The following is a 14,588-nucleotide window of genomic DNA, read 5'->3' as shown; positions in this document are numbered from 1 at the left end:
CATGGTTTCAGCTTGCCCACAGCACTGCATTATCTGTAGCTCAGATGCTTTCACACAAGGAGGAAGCACATTTCATTTCATTCGCTTGAGCAAAGGGCTCATCTGCCAGCTATTTGGAGCCCCAGCTGTGCCTCTGTAGTCCAAGTTCAGCGCCGTGGGTACGCCCTTGTCACTGGTCTTGTCCAGGGGCAGCTGTGACAGCTGATCCTACTTGTCTTCCACCGACAGACTTTCTGCCTCAGTCCTTTTGCTACTGGAATAGCTAGCTAGCTATTACATACAAAAGAGGAGGCAACTCAGATACAGCCTTACGTGAGAATCTTTATTTTGACAAGTAAGTGCAGTATAAAAATCTGACCTGAAAAGTAAAAGTAAAAAAAAAAAAAGCAGGTAAAAATAAATATGTTTACAAATTATTGTAGAAATAATACAAAAGAGGGTTAAAATTCTCAGGAAAAACCAGAATGCGTCCAGTTGTATAAAGGCTCTTCCCTTGCCAGAAATGGGGATAAAGCTAAAGACCCAGTTTGGTTTTGCTGCTGAAAAACGTACAAAATAACTTAGAAAAACCAGTCGAGGTCAAACGTTGTGAGCTCACTACCTGTTCCTGCCTACCTGTGGTCTGAAGAAAGCCGACGACCACAGCGCGAGGCAGAGCTGACAGTAAGACGCCAGGAGTTTCCATCCAGAGTCCAGCGCCCTCCGTTAGCCTTCAAGTCCAAGCTGAAGAAAAACAAGCCCTTGGTGAAGTCTGAGCTCTGCAGTTGGCTGACCGGATTTCCTCCGTTGTAGTGCTCAAAATAGTGTACTTCTTGGCCAGCAGAAACCCGGAAGAGCCTGGAACAACTGCGTTTAGCAAATGCTGCTATTTCACAGCCTCCATGGAGAGAGGCTGGCATCAGTCTTATCAGCAACTCAGAGTCTGTATAAGGTGGCAGCTGTTGGCTACACCCGGGAAATTCTTGAGTTGAAGGAAAGCACCAGGGTTCGCCCATCTGTGGCTCAGAGCACACTGTTCTTTTGTAGGAAGCACCTGGGTACACTAGAGGCTCGCTCCCCAACTGTCCAGTGCTGGTTCTGAGAGGTAGCCGACCCCTCCGAAAATGGATGTTTAGAGAGTGCAAGAAACCTCTAAGCCAAAGGCTTATAGTCAAGATCCCAGGTTCAAACCCAAAAGCGAAGAACATCTTGTGGACTGCAAGTGACCGAATAATGGCTTCCTCTCCCCAAAAGCAACGGAAGGAAATCAAATGGCCTTGAGAAGTAGGGGAGAGAAAGCAAGACCTTTAAGGGACAGCAGCCAGTGCTGCCTCCTAGTTTGAGTTTCTGGACGGAAACAAGTGCAGAAGTAACTGTACGAGTTCCCTGAAGATGCCACAGGAGACAGTGGACAGCCTCAAAGATGCCCAGTTGGATTCGAGGTTTCACTTTTGCAACACAGCTTTCCATGAGGCGATTGTCAAGAACAGCAACCCGAAAGTCACACGTGCTTACCAGCTGCCAAGGGATCAGTCCACGCAGTCGCAGTACTGTACCCACTTTGATCCAGAGGCTCCTAGCAGTTTTTCCCTGGGTGCTGGGACCAGGCTTGCCTGTTGGCAATGGTCCTGTGAGCCCAGGCTCTGCCCCAGTTGGCAGCTTGAAAACCTTGGGTATGATGAGGAGGATAGCAGATTTGGCTGCAGGTATGCCCCAAAACTGTCCCTTTAATGAAAGTGAGGATATGTTAGCCTCAGATCAGAACTGAATTTGAGAGGAATTCAGGAGTAGACATGGGTTCAGATAGCCAAAACTTCACTTTTCTGTCCAGATTGAGGGGTGAATCTTCTGGTAGATGGCTAAAACATTGTCTCTCCCCAGCAGAGATCACAGGCAAGCCAAGAATCCATCTAGAAGTATCAGCAGTTTGCAGGTAAAATACATTCAGTCCGAGGCCTCCATGTAGTCTATGGTCTTTCTGCAAAACCTTGCTTTCCATACACCTTTAAAAAGCATTTTGATGGTAACTCCCTCTGGTCTGGCTGATCCCTGGGTTGCTAAGATGTGGAGTGGGATTGTATCACATAAAGCACCATTCCTGGACCCTGTTTTCTGATGCCCACAGATCAGGCCTCTGGGCCTTGTATCTCAGGCACAGTCTTATTGCATTGATGGCTGGTAGTGGGGGTTGGGGTGGGAGGAGACAGTTGGCCCAGCTCTCAGGAAATTCTCCCAGCACCTCTGCTTGTATTCAGATGGGCTAGGAGATTCCCAAACCACAGGCTGTCGTTACTTAACCAAAAGAAGTGGCCACTGAATGGAACTTACCATTCGTTTTAGCACACTCCTGAGTCCCAGTAGGTCCCATGGGAGGAAACAGAATCTCCCCAAGAGGCAAGCAGTCAAGCAGCCTGAAGTCATTAGCTCCTCTGCCCCAAGCCAGAGGAGTGTGTGGCCTCCTTGACGCAAAGCTGCCTGGGCCCATACCACAGTCAGCATTGTTTGCATTTCAGCTTTGTCCTTTGGACCATTAGGAAACTAAACACAGCACTCCCTCTTCCCTCCCACCCTGTCGTTTCTCTTCCTATCCCTTTCCCTCCCTTACCCATTGCACTTTTCCCGCTCTACTTGAGGGCGGCTATTTCACACCTCAGCAAAGGCCAAGCTATATTGTTCTGGCTTCTTCCCACATCTCCGGGCTATGATGGCCAGATACAGCATGAGGAGGGCCACCCAGTAGCAGCCATACAGAATGGCCCCTGAAACAAGGAAGGCTAACTCTGTCTCACTGAACAGGTCCTGGCAATAAGCCGTGTAGGCCAGACCCCCCAAAAGAACTGCCACCCAGATGGACACAGGGATGAGGCCAATGAAGTTCACCACAATTGTTTTTCGGCCAGAAGTGCCCCAGCCAGACTTGTTGATGGTAGCAATGGCAAAGATCTTGGCGGGCAGGAGGCTAGACATGTAGAGAAGGGAGTAGAGGGACATGAAGATCATCTCTGCATTGCCCCGAAGGAAGCAGGCATAGGTAGCTTTGATGATGCCCACCAGCTGCACGGTCAGCAGGAAGAGGAGGATGTTCCAGATGCGGCCACGGTAGAAAAGCTGTATGACTGTGGCGATGAGGAAGAAGGGGAAGAAACCTGTGACCACCGACTCGTAGGTCATCCAGAGATGGTGCTTATGGAACCACAGAGAGTTGTAGAGCCACTCCCGGAAGTAAGACTTGCTCCAGCGCGTCTGTTGGTTGAGCCACCGTAGGTACTTGGTGGGGGTCTCAGTGAGGCACTTGGAGCGCGCTGTATACTTAGTTCGGTAGCCAAGACTCAGGACTCGGTTGGTGAGGTGCCTGTCATCCCCAAAGCTGCACTTGCTGCCTAGGAACTTCTGATGGTACCAGTCCTCCAGGAATTGCTGGAGGAGACTGTTGCGGTACATGCCCAAGGGCCCACTGATACACTGCACACAGCCGAAGTAGGACTGGCAGGCCCGCTCCACGTTGAAGGCCATCCAGTACCGCACACTGCTCAGGAACGAGATCCATGAGTCATACTTGTTGAGGATCTGTAAGGGAAGAGAGATGCTGGGCTACCTGCCCTGGGCACTCTGACCCATTGCCTAAGTTCCCGGTCATTGTTTCTAATGCTGCTAGAGTTGAAAAACCTGAGGCCTAGAGGAACCACCTATACCCACTCACCTCTCCTCTCAGGTTTGCTGTAGTGGTGAAAACCACTTCAGGGAGCCTGGCATCATGGCCTAGCTGCTAAACTTGCTGCCTGCAATGCCAGCATCTCATATGGGCGCTGGTTCAAGACCTGGCTGCTTACTTCCGACCCAACTCCCTGCTACGGCCTGGGAAAAGCAGTGGAAGATGGCCCAATTACTTGGGCCCCTGCCACCCACATGGACCTGGAAGAAGCTCCTGGCTTCAGCCTGACTGAGACCGGGCTGTTGTAGCCATCTGGGTAGGGAACCAGTGGATGGAAGATCTGTCTCTCCAACTCTTTCAAATAATTTTTAAAAAATAAAACAAAACACCACCTTTGCCAGCTGATGTTGCTGGCAGAGTAAAGGGCTTAAGGTGCAAAACCTGGAAGCGTCCCTAAGGACGTGATGTACGGTCTGCAGTATCCTACGGAAGATGACGTAGTCCCTTAGTAACATGTTGCAGAACTCTTCAGCCCAGTCCCCTCACAGCTAGGGTTTCTCAGGGGTCTAACTGTGGAGCTACTTGCTCCATCACCAGCCAGAAAAGTCCCCACTAGAATCTAGGACCTCAAGGTGAAATGCTACTCCCTGCGGTGTTGATTCTTTAACTGCTAACTCTCTCCTTCACTTTGAAAACAGCAGGAAAGGAGCTGAGTGGCAAGTGAGGTGAGCCCCATGATAGCAGTAGAAACTGTCGAAAGGGAATGTTAGGGCCTGCACTGTGGCTGGTAGGCTAAGCCTCCGCTTGCGGTGCTGGCATCCCATCTGGGCACTGGTTCATGTCGCAGCTGCTGATGGCCTGGGAAAGCAGTGGAAGATGACCCAGGTGCTTGGGCCCCAGCACCCACGTGGGAGACCCGGAAGAAGCTCCTGGCTTCAGATCAGCCCAGCTCCAGCCATTGCAGCCATTTGGGGAGTGAACCAGTGGATAGAAGACCTTTCCATCTCTCCCTGTAACTCTACCTCTCAAATAAAGTCTTATTAAAAAAAAAAAGTTCCTAAACAGTTCTCTTAGATTAGGAAACAGTCCAGACCCCAACCCCCAGGAATCGCTGGTCACTTCTTACTTGGACATCTCCCCCGACTCCCCCTACTTGGGGATCCTCTTCCAGGACGCGAAGCATCTCGATGGTACAGGCTGGGTCCAGCACTGTGTCCGAGTCACATACCTGCAGAGAGAGTAAGTACATAGCCCATTTTGACCACACGAGCACCCACACCACACGGTTGCGCTCTGCAAAGGGACAAGAGGAATAAGGGAAAGTGAGGGAAAGGAGAGTTCAGCCAGGAGGCTTAGAGAAGTCCAGAGACTTAAGTGAGGTTTCTGGGAAGGGGAAAACCGTCTCAGTATGGCTCTGGGGTCCCAGGGCAGTCGGATGATGGGCACAGTGGCTAGACCAGAGCCAGAATGCATTTTTCTTTTTTAAATATTTAAGAGATACTATCCATCCACTGGTTCACTCCCTAGATGGCTGCAACAGCTGGAGTTGAGCTGATCTGAAGCCAAGAGCTGCTTCTAGGTCTCCCATGTGGGTACAGGGGCCCAAGCACTAGAGCCATCCTCCGCTGCTTTCCCAGGCCATTAGCAGGAAGCTGGATCACAATCAGATTAGCAGGAAGCTGGGACTCCAACCAGCACCCATATGGGATGTCAGTGCTATAGGCAGCGGTTTTATATGCTATGCCCACAGCATTGGGCCCCAGAATGCATTTTTCACAAGGCCAAGAAATGGCTCCTGACAGAAAACTGCCCAAGGCTATCCATAGAATTGTTGATGGCAGGGTCCCAGTTGCAGTGTCTGGCCTCTTGGACAACATATAGCCCCAGTGGTAACTAGCTCTGCCTACTCACAGGAACCTCTTCAGACTACCCAACATGGCTGCAGGCATTCTGTGCTCAACACAGACTCCTTTGACCAAGTTCCCAAGCCCAGGGCACAGTATGGCCAAAGGCTGCTCTTGCCTGAAATCTACTTCAGTGGGCATGGGAGCACTTCCCTCAGATCCTAGATCAAATCCTAGCCATCCCCTTCCCTTGGGAAGCTCATTGAACAGGTTACACTAGTATTATTAGTTGAACCTAGGCTATGAAATACACTTAACCGTAGTGGCACTCAAATGGTCCAGAGTCCTGATAACCACTGGGCAGGGGAATTGGTTTACACAGCCCTGAGTGAGCTCTATATGATCACCGTTCTCACAGCAGAAAACAGTATCCAGATGAACCAAAACCCTGTTCTGCAAAAGCCCAAAAGCCTTTTAAGTTTACATAGGCATCAGAACTATGGTATAGTGGGTAAAGCTGCACCTGCAGTGCCAGCATCCCATAATGGCTGTCAGTTGAAGTCCTGGCTGCTCCACTTCTGATCCAGTGCTGTTAATGTGCCTGGGAAAGCAGCAGAAGATGGCCTAAGTACTTGGGTCCCTGCACCCATGTGGGAGACCCAGAAGAAACTCCTGGCTTCTGGTCTAGCCATTGCAGCCATTTGGCAAGTGAACCAGCAGATAGATCTTTCTCTGTAATTCTGCCTTTCAAATAAAGACATAAATCTTCAAAAATAAAGTTGCTGAGTAAGAGCCCATCAGCCCCAAAAGAGGAGGCTGCCTCCAACATCCCAACCTCTCCCAGCTTCCTCCATGTTGGCAGGCAGAGTGGCCACAGACCAGCAGAACGCTGGGAGGGTGGGGGGATCAGGTACAGCCATCAGGGACACACTGGCCATGCCCAGGAAGAGCTCAGGGAGCCTCAGGCCCGACTTGCAGAGCCTGCCAGCTTACAGGCCACGTTCCCAGTGCGGCCAGTCTCACCTCTACTTCCTGCCCTGCTCCTTTCACTCCAGGGAGGTCTTTCTAGCTGAGCAGAGTTGGAGAGGAAAAGCCCTCCTGCTGCCTGGGTTTCCCCACTGGCTGGGGCAAGGTTCTCTCCCACAGAGGCACCATCAGCAGGGCTGTTAGCTGTCAGTCTGAAATCCTAGAGCCAATGCTCACTTGCTAAACAACATGCTGTAAGCAACACTGAGTTGACAAACAAGTAGGCTACCCAGAGAGCCATTATGCTTTCAGGCATTTATCAAGTGGTAGTAAAACTCACTGGCAGGGTAGATGCTAGATTCTGGACCAAAGTTCTTGGGGTCCTGGGTTTCAAGTTTCTACTTGGTACTGAAATGTGAGGGGTGTTGGGGCACAGCAAGGTTAACTTGCTGCTTGTGAGCCAGCATCCCATATCAGATTGCTGGTTCAAATGCTGGCTCTTCCGCTTCCAATCCAGCTTCCTGCAAATGCACCTGGGAAGACAGCAGAAGTTGGCCCAAGTACTTAAGCCCCTGCCTCCTATGTTGGAGACCAGGATGGAGTTTGGTTCCTGGCTTCAGCCTGGCCTAGCCCCAGACATGGCAGCCATTTGGGTGAATGAACTAGATTTAAGAGCGGTCACTTTCAAATAAATAAGACTTACAGGAAGTAACAGCATACTCCCATCACCTCGTTCACTCCTCAGATGTGCACAGTGGCACAGCGGGGACCTAACCCTAGAGCCAGGAACTCAACCCAGGTCTCCCACACGGGTGGCAGGAACCCAATCACGAGTCATCACTGCTGCCTCCCAGGGTGCATGTTACCAGAGAGCTGGTGTCAGAGTGGAGCTAGGCATCACTGACACAGGACATAGGCATTTCCCCCCTTCTTTGCACTTTACTTGAAAGGCAGAGAGACCTTTCACCTGCTGGCTCACCCCCTAAATGCCCACAACAGCAAGGGCAGGCCAGGCTGAAACCAGGAGCCAGGAACTGTCCAAGTCTCCCATGGGGGTGGCAGGTACTCGTGCACTTGAGCCATCACCTGTTGCCTTCCAGGGTACGCATTAACAAGAAGTTGGATTGGCAGGCCAGCATTGTGGCATTGCCAGCACCCGATACGGGTGCCGATTTGACACCCGGCTGTTCCACTTCCCATCTAGCTCCCTGCAGATGTGCTTTGGAAAGCAGTGGAGGATCGCCCAAATCCTTGGACCCTTGCGCACCCAAGTGGGAGACCCGGAAAAAGCCCCTGGCTTCAGCCTGGACAGCCCTGGCCGTTGCAACCATTTGGGGAGTGAACCAGTGGATGGAAGATCGACTGATCTAGCCAACTCTTCCTTTCAAATAATTAAAAACTAATTCTTTAAAAAAACTTTGGACTGGAAGTGGAGGTGGGACTCAAACCAGGAACTCTGATATTGGATGTAGGCGTGCCATGTGATGTCTTAACTACCAGGCCAGATGTATGCCCCTGAAGTGTGGGAGCTCTAATCCCACTTCTCCCTAGTTTTCGTTTCTTGAAAATAGAAGCTGTTTCAACACTGCTGAGCTAATAAAATTTCCAGGCTGGCGTCATCGATTCCTTTGACCAGAAGCTAAGCAGGGTCTGGCCTTTTTTGACAGGCAGAGTGGACAGTGAGAGAGAGAGAGACAGAAAGGTCTTCCTTTGCCGTTGGTTCACCCTCCAACGGCTGCCGCGGCCAGTGCACCACACTGATCTGAAGGCAGGAGCCAGGTGCTTCTCCTGGTCTCCCATGGGGTGCAGGGCCCAAGCACTTGGGCCATCCTCCACTGCACTCCCTGGCCACAGCAGAGAGCTGGCCTGGAAGAGGGGCAACCGGGACAGAATCCGGCGCCCCGGCCTGGACTAGAACCCAGTGTGCCGGCGCCGCAAGACAGAGGATTAGCCTAGTGAGCCGCGGCGCCGGCCAAGCAGGGTCTTAAGAGTTCCAGTCCTGCCAATGCTGCCACAAAATGAATTTAGTGATCATTCTGTGTCATTCTCTCCACCACCTCAGACATGAATTTGGCTCCAGAATAACTTTTTGGCCCCCATTAAATGTTGCTTTTGATCATGACTTGTTTTCCCTTTTTCTCTACCCTATAAAGACATTCATCCTCATGTTGCTAATGGTACAGCAGCATTGACAATGGCTAAGAGCAGACTTGAGAGGCTGGGCTCCAATCTCAACTCTGTACCTTACATGAGACAAGTTACTTGGCCTCAGTGCTTTGTGTTTCGCTTGCTGGGTGGACATAGTAATAGTTCTTAGCCCCAGGGGCCAGCATTATAGCATTGGGTTAAGCTGCTGCCAGCACCTCATATCCAAGTTCAAGACCTGGCTGCTCTGCTTCTGATCCAGCTTCCCGATAACGATTCTGGAAAAGCAGTAGAGGACGGCCCAAGTACTTGGATCCCTACCAGCAACATGCCTCCCACATGGTTGGCCCAGAAGGAAGTTACAGGCTCTTGGCTTCAATGGCCATTTCGAAGAGCTCTTTACCACTCTGCCCCCCCCCCCTTTTTTTTGACAGGCAGAGTGGACAGTGAGAGAGACAGAGAGAAAGGTCTTCCTTTTTTCCGTTGGTTCACCCCCCAGTGGCCGCTACGGCCAGCGCACCACGCTGACCCAAAGCCAGGAGCCAGGTGCTTCTCCTGGTCTCCCATGGGGTGCAGGGCCCAAGCACTTGGGCCATCCTCCACTGCCTTTCTGGGCCACAGCAGAGAGCTGGACTGGAAGAGGGGCAACTGGGACAGAATCCGGCGCCCCGACCGGGACTAGAACCCGGTGTGCCGGGTTGCGCCTAGTGAGCCGCGGTGCCGGCCCGTTATAACTTTTTCTTAGGATTTTATTTAAAAGGCAGAGTGGTAGGCCGGCGCCGCCATAGCTCAATAGGCTAATCCACCTCTTCCAGGCCAGCCCTCTGCTGTGGCCAGGGAGTGCAGTGGAGGATGGCCCAAGTGCTTGGGCCCTGCACCCCATGGGAGACCAGGATAAGTACCTGGCTCCTGCCATCGGATCAGCGCAGTGCGCCGGCTGCAGCGCGCCAGCCGGGGCAGCCGTTGGAGGGTGAACCAACGGCAAAGGAAGACCTTTCTCTCTCTCACTGTCCACTCTGCCTGTCCAAAAATTAAAAACAAAAAAAAGTTATTACTCCCTCTGAGTATTTTTAAGATTTAGTTGACCTTCCATCTGCTGGTTCACTCCCCAGACGGCTCCAACTCTGAGGTTAGAGCAGGCAGGAGCCAGAAGCTCTATCCTGGTCTCACATGGGTGGCAGGAGCCCAGACACTTGGACCATCTTCTGCTGCCTCCCCAGACACATCACAGGAAGCTGGGTTGGAAGCAGAGCACCCGGGACATGAACCAGCATTCTGGTAAGGGATGCGGCATTGTGGGCAGCAGCCTAATCTGACGCATCACAATGCAGCCACCCACCCTCTGCATCCAGGATTAAAGGAGCCAATAAGGTTGAAGTGCCTCAAACATTGCCGGTAATGAAGTAAGTGGATGCTGTATACCAGCTTGCTGTTACTGTGGGGACCAGAATCCCAAGTTACACCCAAATTCACAGCTCTATGGGACAGTGGGACCACACTTGCATCCGGGACTGCTGTTCAGAGCATTACGCCCTTTTGCCTTAAGGACAGGAAAGGAATGTGCACGACACAGGGGCCCCAGACTGAACCCCAAATTCTCGGAGCACTCCAGCTGGCGGGACACATGCTGGCATACCCGTTCCTGGGGAGGCACCCTTACCTGGATGTAGTCCACTGAATCGCCGAGGGCCTTGAAGGCTGTGTACATGACCTCACGCTTGCCTCCCCACTTCTGCATGATGCACGAGAAGGTGCTGGTCCGCACCACAGCCCGCACGCGCTCCATGCCTTCCTGCAGGCTGGCCTCGGTCTCGCCCTCGCCTGCCTCGTGGAAGTTGCTGCGCCACACAAAGAAGCCGGCCTGCTCAGTGCCACCCAGCACCTCATGGAAGATGTCCAGCATGTAGGCGTCTTCCTGGCGGTTGCCATCGACCACCATAACCACCTTGAGGTCAGGGAAGGCGATGCGCTGGGCTGAGCGCAGGCACTTGCGCAAGTAGTCGGGGTCCTCCTGGTAGGCGGCGATGCAGAGCGCCACAGAGCGCCGCCGTGAGGGCAGCTTCAGCGGCCGCCCGGCCCGCCGCATGCGCCGGTGCTCCAGGAAGGCAAACAGGCTCTGGATGAGCAGGTGCAGGCCCAGGATAGCGCCGTACAGGCCGAAGGACAGGTAGTGCTTCTCTGTGTGGATGAACTGGTAGCCTGTCACATAGGCTGCCAGGATGCCACCCAGCACCGCCAAGGCAAACAGGCTGGTGCCCACCACACGCAAGGCTGTTGTCAGTTGCACTGGCATCTGGCAGGGGGCGAAAGAGGTGGGGTCAGGCGGGCAGCAGCATTTTCAGTCTGTGGGTGTACAGGCATTCTTGCAGTTTGACCCATGAATAAAATCCATGGTCACTTACTGAGCTTGAGCAAGACTTTCTAGAGCCAGAAGCTGCCTACGGAGGTTTAAGTCCCGCTCTGCCACTGCCTTAACCTTAGTCTTTAGATCCGATTGCGGTTCTAACCTCACAGCATCTTTGAGGGTTAAACAAGTGACACATGTAAAGAAAGCACTTGCGGTAGCATCTACTACTGACAAGCCAAAGCCCACCGCCATCTGCCTCAGCAGCCAGACACAGCCCGGGGCATGCCCTCACTCACCAGGGGATGTTCACCCACAAAGCACAGCCCCCCACAAGGCTCATGAAGAAAATGGGGGAGGAAGAGACAAACAGCAGGAAATAAAGGTGCCAGGCTTCTCAGCACAGTCAGAGAAACTTTCCCTGCCTTCTCACCTTGTTCTCATTTGTGTGAGAGGCAGGAGAAAAAGGGAAAGCCGGCGGGAAAAGCAGACCGGGCAGGGAGGCAATGAGCTGCCCCTTGGACGTGGAAGCCCTGGGGGAACTGCAGCAGCCTCCTGAGAGAGGGGGCTGCCTAGGGAGCCAGCTGCTTGGTCCTAGTGCCTGGTGCAGACTCCGGGCTGGACCCCTGCCTGGCCACTCCAGGGAAGAAAGCCAGGTTCCCACTTGGCAACTAAGTCTCCTAATGCCTGCTGGGAACAGCGGTTTCTGTGAAGACAGCTGAGGACATGGTCTCCCCACCACTACCAGGTAGTTTCCTGCTAGGTAGGCAGTGAACGTGGAAAGCCATCAGCCCAAGGGCTAGCATGTGCTAAGGCTGGCTGGTTTCCTTCAAGGACACCGTGAGGCTCGCAAGAGCTGCTCCCTGCCCTCCATTCCCACCCAGGCCACCTCCCTGCCTCTCAGGGACGAGTCTGTGGGTCCTGTTTTCACTCAGCTTTGCAGACAGGCAAGCTACACCTCTAGGTCTCACTCAGCTCCAACCCCAACACACCGCTCCTGCACGCAGGGTGCTGAGGAACACGCAGTTACTGCCTAAGTAAGACGCAGGCACCAGCAGCCTGGGCCGGAAAAAGCTGTTGGCAGCTTGGGCTCTCCGGGAAGCGTGGCCTCTGGGCGCCCTGCACCGCCATCCCGGGGAGCCTGCTGCGTGCTTCCTCTGCAGGACACCCCCCTCCTTTTATTAACGCTAACCCCTCAACATGCCACCCTGGACGCTCTCCTCCCAAGTGTACCAGGGGAAGGGTGCTGTGCACCTAGTGCCTGTGTTCTGGGAAGGGGCAGGGGAAGCCCAGGACAGCCCGGCAACCTCCAGGGAGCTGGAGCCCTGCTTCGGTCCAGTGCTGGGGCTGTGCCCACCGTTCAGCGACACGAGGCATTCACCACACTTCCCTCCCCCAACCCCCACCTCCTGGCGAAGATTGCACCGGCCACACCCACGTGCCGGTTTCCCACGACCCAGCCGGTAAGAAACGGGAAACCCACGGAATCAGAGGCAGACCAGGCTCGGCTCAGCTGGCTGGGGCCCCAGCTCCCGTGGCAAAGTGTGCCTGCAGACAAAGGCGCTTCCCGAAGTCGCCTGCCCCCTCCTTCCTCCAGCAGGAATTAAAGGCATTGCTCCTGTATTGCGCTCCCCGCAGATGATCCGAAAAGATCCCGCGGCTGGATACCCCCTGTGCAATCAGGCGCTCTGGTTAAGGTCTCGGCAGGGGGCTGTCACCCTAGCTTGGACCACCTCCCCCCTCCACAAACCCGTGGCTCAGAAAGGATCCACAAGAGCCAGGCCCAGGCTGGCCAGTGTGCCCTACCTTCAAGGACACGAAGCTGGGGGTGCTCCCCAAGACCGGGCCCCCAGACGACCCAAAGAGAAAACCTCCAGCCAAAGATACATGCCTCCCTCCCTACCCGCCCCCCAAAACTTGGAGGGGCTGCCTGGTCTGCAGCGCCTCTTCTGACAGGTGCGCCCTGCCCGCGGCGGGATGGAAACTTGTGAGGCAGGCAGGGGCTCCTTCCCCTGCGCCCTTCCGAGCCGGCAAGGAAAGGGGAGCTCAGTCCTGCCGACACGTGCTTTTGTGCCCCGGCTGGCCCGCAGAAACCTAGGCGCCGGCTGTCTTGGTGTCGGGACGGGGCCGAACCTTTGGCGAGCTTGAGGTGGGGAGGGGGAGGGGGTACTCCACGCAGCCTCGTGCCCCGCACGGTCGTCTGCCTCCCGATTCATTCACAAAACCGGAGCCGTAAGGGAGGAAGGGAGGAGAGGATGGAGGAAGAAAGGGAGGAGGGGTCAGCGGCAAGGGGGCTGCAGGAACCAACGCCGGGAAACCCGGCGCTGCCACAGTGCCCAACCGGCCTCCCGGAGCAGGACACGGCGTCCGCAGTGCGCCGAGCCGGTGGAGGTCCGGGCGCTCCGCATACGGCACCCTGGGAGCCGGCGTGCCCGGGTCCCCGGCGCAGCCCCGCGCGCCCGCCGCTCCAATGGGGGCTGCTGGGCCTGGCCCACGCTCACCGTGCCGCCGGCTGCCCGCGCTTCGGTGCTTAGCAGGCCCGCGGCGGCTCCATGTCCCTCCTCCGACCTCGCCGCCGCCGCGACTCCCTCCGCGGTGCTCCGCAGCCGCCACGCTCCGACTGCCGAGCGCCGGCCCTGCGGAACCGCCTTTAAGTGCGGCGCGCGCTCCCGCCGGGAGCGGCGCCCTCCCCAGGCCCCGGGGTCGGGAAAGTTGGCAGGAGTGGGAGGGCCGCGAGGGAGCGTCCCCTGCCCGGCTCGGTCCGAGGCAGCTCCACTGGCCGGCGCTGGGCGGGGACGAGGGGTCCCGCATAGACGCGGCTCCTCGGACTCAGAGCCTCTGCGCCCTGTCGGAAACTGGGTTCCCTCAGCTGCCCAAGGGAGGCGGTCATTGTGCCCAGCTGAAACCCTGAGGGGTCGTTAACTTTGAAGAGAACCTGCAGGCACTGCCAAAATTGCCACTCTCCGCCCCCGCCCCCACGCGCCGCTTTCTCGCCCGGACTCACCCTGCAAAGCGGGCGAGCGCGGAGAAGTCGGTCCGACTCGTGCACGCCCAGGGGCTGCTGGTTGAACGCGGAGGGCTCCCTAAATCCAAGGCAGCAGCACCTTCCGGCTGGCAAGAACGAGGAGCAGAGGAGAGTAATTGTGAAATGGGAAAAGGCTGGTCGAAGAAGGTGTTAACAATTGTGACAGGCTCAGCTTGGAATTCCGCAGTGGGGCGCTGATGACTTTGAGGCCGTTTGCAGAAGCTGCAAATGGTTTTGCAGAAACCTCGGCGGTTCCGGTGTCTTTAAAGCCCAAACAGTTCCTCCTCCCCTTTTCTGCACCTTTATTTCCGACATCCATGACCTTCTAAACTCCCAGCTGACTTTGTCCAGGAGGGAGGGCAGCAAGGAGTGGGGGCCCCAGGGAGAGGTACAAAGTTGAGAGCCGGCTGAAGTCACAGTTTTTACACCCTAGAAAGACCTGAAAACCCACAGAAAAGGAATTCGCGTGTCCTCCAAGCACACCTGAGTTATCTTCCTCCCGTGCTGCAACAAATGTAAATGTGCAGGCGCCTGAGTGGAGCTGGCCGCTGCTCCCCCAGTGTGTGGGCTCAGGGACGCCGCCACCCACCCTCCCCCTCCCTTGGCCCCAGAGCGCAGTCCTCAACCGGGCTG

The 14,588-nt window shown here is 55.0% G+C and overlaps 1 protein-coding gene across 3 annotated transcripts; it reads right to left on the bottom strand.

Moving 5' to 3' along the window:
- Positions 1 to 301: 301 nt before the first annotated feature.
- Positions 302 to 14,451, bottom strand: HAS3 (hyaluronan synthase 3). 3 transcript variants are annotated; one of them, XM_051846614.2, is made up of 5 exons: positions 13,935 to 14,451; positions 13,432 to 13,566; positions 10,247 to 10,879; positions 4,758 to 4,859; positions 302 to 3,546 (listed from the first exon to the last, which is right to left on the bottom strand). In XM_051846614.2, the coding sequence occupies exons 3-5, from the start codon at positions 10,877 to 10,879 to the stop codon at positions 2,623 to 2,625; spliced, it is 1,659 nt and encodes a 552-aa protein (XP_051702574.1). In that variant the 5' UTR covers positions 13,432 to 13,566; positions 13,935 to 14,451; the 3' UTR covers positions 302 to 2,622.
- Positions 14,452 to 14,588: the final 137 nt, after the last annotated feature.

Source organism: Oryctolagus cuniculus, chromosome 18, assembly GCF_964237555.1.
Source record: "Oryctolagus cuniculus chromosome 18, mOryCun1.1, whole genome shotgun sequence".
In the NCBI taxonomy this organism is placed as follows: domain Eukaryota; kingdom Metazoa; phylum Chordata; class Mammalia; order Lagomorpha; family Leporidae; genus Oryctolagus; species Oryctolagus cuniculus.
This window is presented reverse-complemented; position numbering and strand designations above follow the sequence as displayed.

Bases quoted from the DNA above. Each gene is read 5' to 3' on its own strand.
- HAS3 (XM_051846614.2), bottom strand. From the start codon at position 10,879: ATGCCAGTGCAACTGACAACAGCCTTGCGTGTGGTGGGCACCAGCCTG. The intron at 4,860-10,246 runs GTAAGGGTGCCT...CTCTCTCTGCAG, and splicing joins ATTCAGTGGACTACATCCAG to GTATGTGACTCGGACACAGT. The intron at 3,547-4,757 runs GTAAGAAGTGAC...CTTCCCTTACAG, and splicing joins GAGTCGGGGGAGATGTCCAA to ATCCTCAACAAGTATGACTC.